We start from the raw sequence: 13,481 nt of genomic DNA, 5'->3' as shown, positions 1-13,481 counted from the left end.
GTAACACTAGTAAAGCCACTTTAAAAATGCAGACAAGATGGGGGGGGGGGTCTCCGTAAAAGCCAAAAAAACAAGTGCTGGTTGTCATCGTCTACTACCCAACATTCACTAGACAAGCTTACAATGAAACCTTTGATTAGTTTAATCCCTTCTCGCCTCACCCCACATCTGAAGCAGAAGTTATGCTCCTGTTTGTTGGTAAGTCCAGCAGACATGTAAAATACGACCATACAATACATTAGATAAAAAAAGGTACCAAAAAGTACAGCAAAAATAACACTTCCATCTCTGGAAATGGAAATGGACACAAAACAATATCAAATAAAAAGTGGAAGTGGCATTTGCTTCCCCAGTTCCTCACTTCATCTGTACATATGGGGCATGAGGCCAAATTTCTGCCAACTCCAAAGGAAAAGCCAGAGCCCATGTTCGCTGTGGCCGGACCATGGGGTTCTTTTTTCTTATTTACTTTAGACCTGCACTACATGTGATCAGTATGGCTTGTAGCTACTCTGGTGGCCTCCACGTCTTGGAGTTTTCCCATAGCCTGCATTGCCCTGGTTGTAGTCATAGCCACCCCCATAGCCGTATCCAGCGGAGTAGTCGTAGTTGCCGTAGCCTCCGTATCCGCTGTATCCTTGCTGTCCATCATAGCCGTAGCCCTGGTTACCGTAGCCTTGGTTCCAGTAGTTGTTGTATCCACCAACACCACCAACACCACCTTGGTTCCAGTTCTGGCCCTGACCTCCACGACCCCTGCCTCTTCCTCCACCTCCACGACCCCTGCCTCTTCCTCCACCTCCACGACCTCTGCCTCTTCCTCCACGACCCCTGCCTCTTCCTCCACCTCCACGACCCCTGCCTCTTCCTCCACCTCCACGACCCCTGCCTCTTCCTCCACGACCCCTGCCTCTTCCTCCACCTCCACGGCCCCTGCCTCTTCCTCCACCTCCACGACCCCTGCCTCTTCCTCCACCTCCACGACCCCTGCCTCTTCCTCCACCTCCACGGCCGCCATACTGCTGCTGGTACACCTCTTTGGGCTGGGCTATTTTAATCTCACACTTGCTTCCACTGACATTATGGAATTTCTTTTCTAGCACTTTTTTGACCGGAGTTTAATCCTTATACGTGATGAACACGAACCCCCTTCTCTTTTCCGTCTTTGGGTCCTGTGGAAGCTCAATAATCTCGATCTCGCCAAAGGTTCCAAAGTACTCCTGGATAACTTCCTTTTCTGTGTCTGGGTTGAGGCCACCGACAAAGATTTTCTTGACAGGCTCCTTCTTCATGGCCATGGCCTTCTTGGGGTCGATCTGTCGTCCGTCTAGTCTGTGTTCCTTCTGCTCGAGAACCTTGTCTACACCAGCTGCCTCTTTGAAGAGAATAAAGCCAAAGCCTCTTGACCGGCCTGTCTGCTGGTCCATCTTTATGGTGCAGTCTGTCACTTCACCGAATTTAGAGAAATAGTCTTTAAGATCTTTCTTACTCGTGTCCCAGCTATGTCCTCCAACAAACATTGTCCCTGCGTCCTCCTCGCCTTTGCTGGCGTTGATCTGTCCGCCTTCGCCTTCCGAGGCACCATTTTGTGAATCTTCTCCCTCCCCTTTGCCTTCTCCCTCTAATGCCGTCTTTCTTCTACGCAGGCTTCGGTCTCTGCCTCGCCTTCATTCAGGGCTTTGGTCTCATCGGCGGGCTCGGCTCCGTTAAAGTCCTCCTCGCCTTCATGGCCGTTTTCGGATGTTTCCATAAACTGTTGCTCGGTGTCAGACATTTTGTACTAGGATCCCTTGTCACAAATAAAATATAAAAGAGGTTGAAAAGAATCTCCCCAAATCGCTTAGTGATAACACAACCAGATGACGCTCTCCAAAATGGATTCACATAATAAGTTGCATGGACTCAAATGGATTTTGTCTGCAATAATAGTGTTCAACATGATTTTTGAATGACTACCTCATCTCTGTACCCCAAACATACAATTATCTGTAAGGTCCCTCAGTCGAGCAGTTAATTTTAAACACAGATTCCACCACAAAGACCAGTGTGGTTTTCCAATGCCTCGCAAAGAAGGGCACCTATTGATAGATTTAAAAAACGTAGACATTGAATATCCCTTTGAGCATAGTGAAGTTATTAATTACATTTACATTTATATTTTAGTCATTTAGCAGACACTCTTATCCAGAGCGACTTACAGTTAGTGAGTGCATACATTATTACATTTTGGATGGTGTATCAATACACCCAGTCACTACAAAGATACAGGCGTCCTTCCTAACTCAATTGCCGGAGAGGAAGGAAACAGCTCAGGGATTTCACCATGAGGCTATTGGTGACTTGAAAACAGTTACAGAGTTTAATGGTTGTGATAGGAGAAAACTGAGGATGGATCAACAACATTGTAGTTACTCCACAATATTAACCTAAATGACAGTGAAAATAAGGAAGCCTGTACAGAATAAAAATATTCCAAAACCTGCATCCTGTTTGCAATAAGGCACTAAAGTAAAACTTACAGTAGGTCCTGAATACAAAGCGTTATGTTTAGGGCAAATCCAAAACAACACATCATTGAGTACCACCAGTGGCGATTTTAGCATGTAAATCTTGGTGGGGCAAACTCCCCCAATTTTTTTTTCATGCATGCCAGCAAAGCCACAACACAACACAACACAACACAACACAACACTACACTACACTAAACAATACATTAATTGCACTATAACGGTGCCAAACGGTGCCCACAAACTGTTAGGGCCTACATAAAGTTGTCCCAACAGCAGAGCTTTCTTTTCAGCACCATCTGAGTGAATCCTTACCACTGCTACACCTGGCTATCAGCGGAGCCTTGAATAGCAGCAAAACAGTTAATTCAGCCTCATTTACTGCCTTTTTAAAAAACATAGCTGATATGGCTGACTTGCTTAAGCAAATGTGGTTTCTACTGACAATTGAGATGTACAAACTATGGCATAAGGGGACGACGAGTGGATAAGAGGCAATCCGTAATTTTGATTAAGACATTAATGAGCGAGCTAGGATGGACGTAGTCAATATAACTATTTGTTCAGCACTTTGAAATGTACAGCGACAGAATTCATAACATGGGCCGTTCTTACAGTATTCTCCCTGTACACCAAGGGGGCATATAAGCAGACAATGAAAGCTCTTACAAATTCGATGATTACATTTCTCTAAAACAGGCTATAGGCTACATGTGCACCACAAAGTCAGAACAGTAGGCTAAATTATGAGGGGGAAAGGGACGAAATTATTAGGGTGAGGCACATGGGCTACTAACAGCTTACTACACAACATACACGTAGTATTACTTTCTTAGCTACAGTATACATATCTCCCTGGCATATTACATCATTTATGCAGCAGAATTCAATACATTTTTGGACTCACCTTGTTGTGCTCACTTAAAACAGCTGCCTTACTCAAGAAAGCAGAAAAGAGACCATGTTTGTATGCGGCTATATTCACTCAATGATTAACTTTTTACATTGTTTGCAAACTGATATGTGACATGTATTAATGCCAAAATAACATGCAAAACAGACAACAACACCCCCCCCCCCTTTTTGCTAAACAGGTGGGGCTCAAAACAGGTGGGGCTCTGCCCTGAATGACAGGTCGCCACTGAGTACCACTCTTCATATTTCTTCATATATTTTCAAGCATGGTCGTGGCTGCTTATGGGTATGCTTGTCATTGGCAAGGACTAGGGAGTTTTTTTTTTTTACAAAAAGCAATGGAATAGAGCTAAGCACAGGCAAAATCCTATGAGGAAAACCTGGTTCAGTCTGCTTTCCAACATACACTGGGAGACAAATTCAACTTTCAGCAGGACAATAACCTAAAACACAAGGCCAAATATACACTGGAGTAGCTTACCAAGATGACATTGAATGTTCCTGAGAGGCCTAGTTACAGCTTTGACTTAAATCTGCTTTAAAATCTATGGCAAGACTTGACAGAGCTTGAAGAAGTTTTTTAAGAATAATGTGCAAATATTGTACAATCCAGAGACTTACCCAGAAAGACACAGCTGTAATCGCTGCCTTAGGTGATTCTAACATGTATTGACTCAGGGGTGTGAATACTTATGTAAATTAGATATTTATGTTTTTCATTTTCAATAAATTAGCAAACATTTATAAAAACATGTTTTCACTTCATCATTATGGGGTATTGTGTGTAGAAAATAAATACATTTATCAATTTTGAATTCAGGCTGTAACACAAAATGTGGAATAAGTCAAGGGGTTTGAATACTTTCTGAAGGGTTCCTCCAAGAACCCTACCAACTATTGGGGTCTGTTCAATAAGACAAAACCTTACAGGCATTTTCTTATTGCCAAGAACCAAGGAACTTTGAGGATCTTACAAGAACCCATTGTTGAACCCATCATTTAGATATAGATCTACAGGTGAAAATGTAAAGGCTTGTAACAACAAGGTTCATTCAAGGTTAATTTTAGATGTTCAAGAGTGGCCTGGAGTGTTTTTCTAGCCTAAAATAATAATAAATGATTGTGCTGGCGGTCCGGGGCTGTAGTCTGCCTTTCAGTTACTGGCTCAACGCTCTTAACCCCTAGGCTACCTGCCGTCATCTGGCGCCACCTGACGGCAGCAAGACTAACACAGAGGAATACATTTAAAAATGTAACTAAGGTGTGGCATGCATGGCCAGCCCTTAAATGTACAAAAATAACCAATACGTCATACACAAAAATTACCTTTATTGTCTCCAAGTCCAGTAAAAGGCATGGTGCACACCCCCCAAAAGATAATAGCGGTGCTGACTAACGGAGACTAAACTGTATAAGGCTATACAATAAAGAGAGCCGCACACTTTATATATACCAGAAATGTACTGGGTACACCTCCAACATTTTGGCATCACATTGCCTTCTTCAGTCTCCAAGTCCACACAGCCACCAACTCAAATTGTACTCAGAATACTTACAATTAACAGTGTGTGCCTGCAACCAATCACACGCTCGCAGCCGGCAGGTCACAATCACATGACTACCACCGTTCCCTTAATTTTATCTCAACGTAGCCTCGGCTCCCAATCTTCGCTCACGTTTTTTTCGAATCTTTACCAACATAATGGCAACATTAACATTACCGAAGGTGAGCTGAAAGTCTGTGGCAGAGGCTGATCTGAATCTGATGTATCCTGAACGGTTAAACATAATTGTGGAGTAGGATTATGTCCCAGGCAGAGACGATACATTGATTCATATCTGAAGACTCGTGCGCGCAATTGAGCATGCGCAGATGCACTCCCCTCAAAACCGTCACAGCCTTGTTTCTAGGCACTTACTCGAAACACAACACTGAAAACTGCTGCTAAAGCGGCGCACAGATTTCAACATATTGAACACACTGCACCATGGACGATTACATGGTAAATATGTATATTTTCATGGTTTAAGTTTCTGCCTCAACAATTAACCTCAATGTAGTTTTCTGACAGACATAATATCAAGGGGCCTGCAATGGTTACAACATAAAAACGTGCCCATTTGTTACAGCATAGTAGTTTGTTTTTATTTATTTATTTACTCGCTCATTTGCATTAACATGTAAAAAATAAACATTGTTTTTAAGATTTTGGATGCAATGTGCCCCGGATGCTTTGGGACAGTTCTATTTGTGAAGAAAAAAAAGTCTGATCTGGAGTTTACACTAAAGAAGGTAACGTTATACTGTACTGTAGTGGGCGCACATTTCATTCATTTTCTAAGGATTTTCATTGGTTCTTTTTGGAATAGATGCTGACATTCTGATATAATTCTGCCCCCCACAGGTTGAGTGTTTGGATGAAGGCAGAGCCAACCAAGCATACCAGGAGGTGAGATTCTGTAGGCCTCTCACAAAACTAGTATTGATACTATGCAAAGTTACTTATTAATAATCTACCTTGCGGTAGTGTGATAGTAGTACGCCTAGTATATGTCAGCTACTTGATTCATATGTCACCATCTGGCTATTCCATCTGATAGGCCTATCTGTTGACGTTTTGGTACACACTGTCACCGTGGTCCATCAAAGTAATATGTTATTTCCATCAGGCTCATTGTCTGCTGAATGTGAGACATCCCAACATCGTCACGTATAAGAAGTTATTCATTTTTTGGGATGAAAGTGTAAGTTGGTTATTTACAGAATAAGTACATGTCCTGTACATGACACATAGGGCAGTAACAGAAAGGCCAGTAACAGAAAGGTTGCTGGTTTAAATCCCCGAGCCGACTAGGTGAAAAATCTGTCAATGTGCCCTTGAGCAAGGCACTTAACCCTGCTCCTGTAAGTTGCTCTGGATGAGAGCGTCTGCTAAATGACTAAAATTTAAAAATGTTAAATCATGAATGTCAGTCTCACTGAAACATTTTGCCTTCTCAGGTATCTTCTGTCTTTCTTTCAATGGTAATGGACTGCCCATACATGACCACCCTGTCCACTGTGGTAACTTATCACAGAGAGGAGGAAAAGAAGATCACCAAAAAGGTCATCAACAACTCAATAGATTTTTCCATCACTAGTTGAACAAGTATAAATGCATACTGTATGTTATCAACCCCTTAAGCATTGAGGGCAATGAGTGTTGTTTTCCAACCAGGTCATCAAGACATTTTTGGGACAAATGGTGGATGCTTTGGCCTACTTGCACAAACGGAGTATTGCACACAGGTAACATGCCCCTCACATTGAAATGTACTGCCAGGCAAGCCTGTATAGTTTGCATGAATGAATAGCCTATGGTATCACAATTCAGGTGTTATGTGGTTTATAAAAATAATAATTTCGGAGTACAATTTCTCATTTTTTTGTAGGAATTTGAAGCCATCAAATATTCTGATGACAAAAGAGGCCAAGTTTGTCATATTTGATTTTGGAACTGCCTCCATCACAGGAGATCGAGTAAAGCTACAGAAAAGAGTAAAGGACTGTATGTGTGGAACAGTTCTTTACTTTATTTGATTACATTGAATTATTTTGTAATTAGAAACAGTACAATTCACTTTGTTTGCCATTTACTGTATCTCTATAGGTGCCAAACGATGGATGGCTCCAGAGAGCCTGACCCATCATCAGTCGACTGAGAAGTCCGACATTTGGTCCCTGGGGTGTGTCCTTCTCGACATGCTGACCTGTCACATGCTTGATGTACGTCTGTATCATTGACTAGTTACTTCTCATTTACCATAGAGGTGGGATTGATATGTAGAGCAGCGTTTCCCAAACCGCTCTCCTCGAGTATGCCATCTATGTACTGTAAATCATTTAATCTATTCCAGTACTACTGGGGTCGGCAAGTAGCCTAGCGGTTAGAGCGTTGGGACAGTAACTCTAAAGTTGCTTGTTCAGATCTCTGCGTTGGCAAGGTGGGAAAATCTGCCATTCTGCCTTTGCGCAAGGCAGTTAACCCCCACAACAACTGCTCCCTGTGTGCCGATGACATGGATGTCAATTAAGGCAGCCCCCCGCACCTCTCTGATTCAGAGGGGTTGAGTTAAATGCGGAAGACACATTTTCGTTGAATGCATTCAGTTGTGCAACTGGCTAGGTATCCCCTTCACCTACTAGCACACCTGGTTTGACTAGTTTAATAAGGTGTGCTGAAATGAATCAAAGAAGTGGGAAGGCTGAGGGTACTAGAAGAGAGGTTTGAGAAACACTACTGATTGTCGTAGTCACTAGGCACCAAACAGAAGAAAGCGGACTGAAACAGGGAACTTGTTCCTCCCAAAAAATGTGTGGACTAATGAATAAGACCCTGATCTCCCATCCACAGGCGGAGGGATCTATCTCTCAGCTGCTGAGGATCAGAGAGGACCAGACACCACTGGACGTCATCGTCCTCAAGGGCCTCCACCAAGTCCTCACTATGATGTTGGACCACAACCCAAAGACCAGGACCAGCGTGTGGTGAGTAGTGTAGTAGCCCTTTAGCAGGGGTGTCAAACTCATTCCACGGAGGGCTGCGTGTCTGCAGGTTTTTTTTTTTCATTTCAATTAAGACTTATACAACCAGGTGTGGGGATTTCCTTACTCATTAGTGACCTTAATTCATCAATCAAGTACAAGGGTGGATTGAAAAACCCGCAGATACAGATATGTGCCCTAGACTGTCAGCTGTCACAGTTTGGTTGAAGTCTGGTTGAGCTCTCGTCACAGAGACATTCCAAGGTTGAAGTCTGGTTGAGCTCTCGTCACAGAGACATTCCAAGGTTGAAGTCTGGTTGAGCTCTCGTCACAGAGATATTCCAAGGTTGAAGTCTGATTGAGCTCTTATTTACATCATTTAGCAGACGCTCTTATCCAGAGCGACTTACAAATTCATCAGAGACATTTCAATGTATGTATTGTACTTATTAATGGCAATAAATATAATTTGAACTTTATAGGTACAGGGGGCAATAGGATGGGAAAAGGAATAGTGTTATGCTCTCCCTCCACTAATGTCTCGTGAACAGACTACGTAAACATAAATGGTACCGTCTGACAAAATTACATAATATTTTAGTTCTGGGTTAACTGAGATGATCTCTCCACTAAAGGGAACTGTTGAATGAGGATCTGGTGAAGCAGTGTCTGCTGTTGTGTGGATCCCCTCTACACACCATGAAGAAAACACTGCCCCCTGGTGTCCATGGTCCACCATTCCACCAAGGCTTTGACAGTGTTCTAGGTCAGTATTTCCTTTTACTGTCCTCCTTCATTCCCTAATGGTTTTATTACAATTATGTATGTATGTATGTATGTATGTATTTATGTGTGTTTTTGCACAATACTGTGAATGAATGTACGTGTCTAAATTACTGCAGATGTTAATCCCTATAGCCTACTTGTCCTTTATTAAGAGTTTGCGGTTGTGTTCTGACGAATAGTGGTAAATTGTAATTGAAATTATCTTTACATTTGCAGAGTTCATGCAGACCTACAGAGATGTGGAATCTGTCCAGATGTCAGCTCTGTCATACCTGCTGTCTGAGGAGAAGAACGGTAAGGCTGTTTACTTTGCTCATATGGGCGATGGTCTTTAAAATAATTCTCATACAAATCCTAACCTAGTACCAGATCTGTTTGTGCTGTATAGGTAACTCATGGTCCTTGTCATGCCAAACAATCAGATCTGGGACCAGGATATTACAATTGTTCCTCTAGAAAAACATGCCCTCTACGTTAACTTTGAATTGTTATGGTAGTATTCTACAGGGTAACTGACGTTGTTATGGCCGTCACCACTGCCATGCAAAGTCACATGGAATGTGCAGGTGTTCAGCAATATGCTTGCCAGGTTCTACAACAGCGTTTAATTGCAAGTAGGTCAACACTTGGGGTGGGTTGCACCAATGTGGGTTAGATTCCTCTGCCATGTTGGTGTTAGGTTTGGTTGTATAGACAACAAGGTTGTCATCTCTCTGCAATACCCTTGCAGTTCTGGGCCAAGCTGGGGATGGCTCCTGTTTGCGTACCAAGGAAGTGATCACCTGTGTCCTGAATGCTGTGCACAGTCACCCTGAGCAAACACCGCTGCTCTCTCATGCCTTTCAGCTTCTCTTCTGTATCTCCGGGGATGGTCAGTAGTACTTTAATAACAATCTACCATTTTCGATTCAGATTACCGGATTGTTCCAAATGCACAGTGGCAACATGTGCTAATACATTCTTTACTTGGGGGTGCAAATGTAGTCTGTGTACCAGTCTGTTTAGCTATCATTCCACTCATTTCCACTCCTTGTCATGCTAAACATGACTTTGACATATGTCACGGAGTACTTGGAGTGAAATATTAGCTAAACAGTCTGGTACCCAGGCTAGTGCAAATGGGGGTGCTAATCCTAATGTTGAGGGTACTTCAGCACTGGCAAGCCCCTCCCTGGAGCTGCCCCTGCAAGTGTTGTTTTATCTCCCTTTCATCAGAGCAGGCAGCCAGAGAAGTGCTGTACCTGGACGGTATCAGAGAGGTGCTGAACACACTGAGGAAGTTTCCAGAGGATCATAACATCGTCGTGCCCTGTTGCAAATGCTTATGGAGCATATTGGCACAAAGTGAGCGCTGTCATTGTGTAAATGGAATGATCTGCAATTTCTTGATAATTTGCACACGCCATAAGCTCTACCACCAGCCCAAGTGTTGTATGTGTGAACAGCATATTGTGCTTTTCCAGGACTTTGCCTTGGAGTTGTACCTTTAAAAGATGCTGTGGAGGCTGTATGTGTGGCAGCAGAGGCACACATGCAGGACAGCACGGTGATGGAGTTTGTGTGTGCAGCCCTGTGGTCCCTGACCCTACAAGGTAGGCTAAGACCTTCAGAATATTAAGGACGCTTTCACATATCCTCTTATGGCCCGGATCCTGGAGTGTTTGGTACCCAGATCCACGCTATGAAGCATGTGTGAAACGCAAACGAACCCTGGCTGAAACAAATCCTGGACCTGCTTGAGTAGCGGGTCCAAGATCCAGGACCAGAGTACCAGATATTGTGACACGGCAGTGCGAGTTGCATGAATTGTTTTGCCCGTTGCGATGGACCAAACCAAAATATACAAAACTTTTACAATCGGGTGTATTAAATAAAAAATATTTACAATATAGATATCCAAAAAAAATTGTACACCGAAAAATAACATTAGCTATGCAGCTGTAATTAAATAAAGAAAACACATTGAATTATTATTATTATTATTATTATTATTATTATTATTATTATTATTATTATTATTAACTTATTAACATCCCCTCTTGACCTGGCCTACTTGAACTGTCCTTGTGTGCAACTTGGTGCATAATCTAGGGGAACAACATCACACTACTACACTAGCTTGCTAACATCATGTAGAATGTGCATCTTACTAATTGCACCATGAAACTATTATTTTCAGGTCTTGTGAAAGCAAAATGTATTCTATAGAATTCTCACAAACGCTCCAGGAAACCGAACCAGGGTACTGAATTTCATATGTGAAAACGCCTTAAGTCATATTATATAAATCAGTCAGAAATGTAGTTTCTACAGCTTGTCTTTGCGCACCAACACACCCAAATGATTGATTAATCACCTCGATTGATTGATTGATTGACTGACTGATTGGTGGATTCTCCGCTGATAGGTTTATCTGAAGACCAGAACATTGAGGATTCCACCCTTCTGTTGATGCACGCACTCCAAGCACATTTAAGGCATAGCCATGTGGTGAAGTATGCATTTCTTGCTCTGGACAGTCTTGTCAAAAGCTCAGGTGAGTCAACATAAACATTGAGACTGCATATCAGAATATATGAGAACTGTCCCTGTTCCTACATTCCTTTTAGAGTTGGCTGCTTTCAGGCTTCTCCTCGCCCCCAATGGAGGAAGTGGATTAGTTATTCTCAAGGAAGCAAAACTCCAACACCATGACAACCCAGAGATCGTAGGGAACTTCTGTAGCCTCCTCAGTGCGATGGCCCAATATGGTTAGTGTACACTCCTCACCTTGAATGTAGTGCTATAGTAGCTCAGCTGGTAGAGCACGGCGCTTGTAACGCCAAGGTAGTGGGTTCGATCCCCAGGACCACCCATACACAAAAAAAATGTATGCACGCATGACTGTAAGTCGCTTTGGATAAAAGCGTCTGCTAAATGGCATATTATTATTATTATTACTATAATTTTCCCTTCAGAAAACCATAGCCAATGTATGTGACTGGTTTTCCCAGGTGATGTCATACCCGAGTTAGTTGCTGAGAAGATACCAGATGTCTTGGAGCAGATTGAGAGGCAGTTTGCATCAAATAAGGTAAGTCATTGACTGTGCCTAAAAGGCATTTAATGTAGACTAAGATTGATTTGAAGGTCATTATAAACTGGGTGGTTCGAGTCCTGAATGCTGATTGGCTGAAAGCCATGGTATATAAGACCGTATACCACGGGTACGACAAAACATTACTTTTTGAGACTTCTAAACAGCTTCTACCCCCAAGCCATAAGACTCCTGAACATCTAATCAAATGGCTACCCAGACTATTTGCATTGCCCCCCCCATCCCTCTTTTACGCTGCTGCTACTCTCTGTTTACTATCTATGCATAGTCACTTTAACTCTACCTACATGTACATATTACCCCAATTACCTTGACTAACCGGTGCCCCCGCACATTGACTCGGTACCGGTACCCCCTGTATATAGCCTCGCTATTGTTATTTTTACTGCTGCTCATTAATTATTTGTAACTTTTATTTTGTATTATTTAATATTGTATGTTTTAGTGATTTTTTTTTTGTTGGTATTCTTTCTTAAAACTGCATTGTTGGTTAAGGGCTTGTAAGTAAGCATTTCACGGTAAGGTCTACGCCTGTTGTATTCGGCGCATGTGACAAATTAAAATGTGATTTGATTTTTACTGTTTTTAATTACGTTGGTAAACAGTTTATAATAGCAATAAGGCACCTCGGGGGTTTGTAGTATATGGCCAATATACCACGGCTAATGGCTGTATACAGGCACTCTGCGTTGCGTCATGCGTAAGAAGAGCCCTTAGCCGTGGTATATTGGCCATATACCACACCCCCTCAGGCCTTATTGCATAAATATAACAAAAATTATATTTTTGGGGGGGGGGGCTCAGATGTAAGTCTACTACACGTCTGATTCTTATTGCTTTATTGTATAGGTCAGCTCTGTCCAGGTAATTGATCAGCTAAACCTCTAAACGACCTCTCTCTGATCCCACAGGAGATAGCTCAATTGGCAAAACATGCCCGCCACAGCACAACAAGCTTTGGAAGAGTCAACATGACAAGCTCAACATAATTCAAAGTGTCACGTTGTATTTCATGGATTGCTATAGTGACAGTCAAAATGGTGGTTATTTCAGTCGTTTGTTTTTATTATTAGCTGTACTTGTTGCTATACTGTAAAGGCCTACATGTCAAAAGAGTAAGCTGTTGGCTATTAACCTTATCCTGAAAAACGTATCACCTTATCCTTTCAACAGTTTTATTGCCTTATCCAGGTGATTAAGCTATCACATTATCCTATAAAAATAAAAACATTAGCCTACATGATTAAGTTATTACATTAGCCAGTGTTGTTACATACTCTACCAGTTGAAGGTCTACTGTATAGAAATACATAGGCCCAGTGGTGGAAAAAGTACTAAATGTCATACTTGAGTAAAAGTAAGGATGTGAAAGTCACCCAGCAAAATACTACTTGAGTAAAATTCTAAAAGTATTTGGTTTTAAATATACTTAAGTATCAAAAGTAAATGTAATTGCTAAATTATACTTTAGTATAAAAAGTAAAAGTATACATTTCAAATTCGTTATATTAATGGTGGCACAATTTTCATTTTTTATTTAAGGATAGCCAGGGGCACACAACAAAACTCAGACATCATTTACAAACAAAGCATTTTCCTGTCCTGCTAAGCATTCAAATGTAATAAGTGCTTTTGGGTGTCAGGGTAAATG

General features: G+C 41.9%; 1 protein-coding gene and 1 pseudogene across 2 annotated transcripts; one reads left to right on the top strand and one right to left on the bottom strand.

Moving 5' to 3' along the window:
• Nucleotides 1-352: 352 nt before the first annotated feature.
• LOC311141031 (heterogeneous nuclear ribonucleoprotein A/B-like) lies at nt 353-1,800 on the bottom strand (annotated as a pseudogene). Its single transcript has 2 exons — nt 1,010-1,800; nt 353-808 (listed from the first exon to the last, which is right to left on the bottom strand). The product of its transcript is annotated as a heterogeneous nuclear ribonucleoprotein A/B-like (transcript).
• Nucleotides 1,801-5,410: 3,610 nt separating this feature from the next.
• Nucleotides 5,411-12,819, top strand: LOC311141012 (serine/threonine kinase-like domain-containing protein STKLD1; the record flags this gene model as incomplete). The annotated part of the gene is made up of 19 exons (XM_084176290.1): nt 5,411-5,425; nt 5,629-5,715; nt 5,828-5,872; nt 6,093-6,167; nt 6,424-6,528; nt 6,641-6,711; nt 6,855-6,970; nt 7,073-7,188; nt 7,817-7,950; nt 8,583-8,713; nt 8,950-9,027; nt 9,231-9,347; nt 9,464-9,604; nt 9,949-10,077; nt 10,197-10,325; nt 11,141-11,269; nt 11,343-11,483; nt 11,727-11,806; nt 12,742-12,819. The coding sequence occupies 19 exons, from the start codon at nt 5,411-5,413 to the stop codon at nt 12,817-12,819; spliced, it is 1,917 nt and encodes a 638-aa protein (XP_084032416.1).
• Between the last annotated feature and the right edge of the window lie 662 nt (nt 12,820-13,481).

This window comes from Coregonus lavaretus, assembly GCF_964263955.1.
Source record: "Coregonus lavaretus genome assembly, chromosome: 14".
NCBI classification, from domain to species: domain Eukaryota; kingdom Metazoa; phylum Chordata; class Actinopteri; order Salmoniformes; family Salmonidae; genus Coregonus; species Coregonus lavaretus.
Note: the sequence above shows the minus strand (reverse complement) of the source record. Positions and strands in the feature narration are given on the sequence as shown.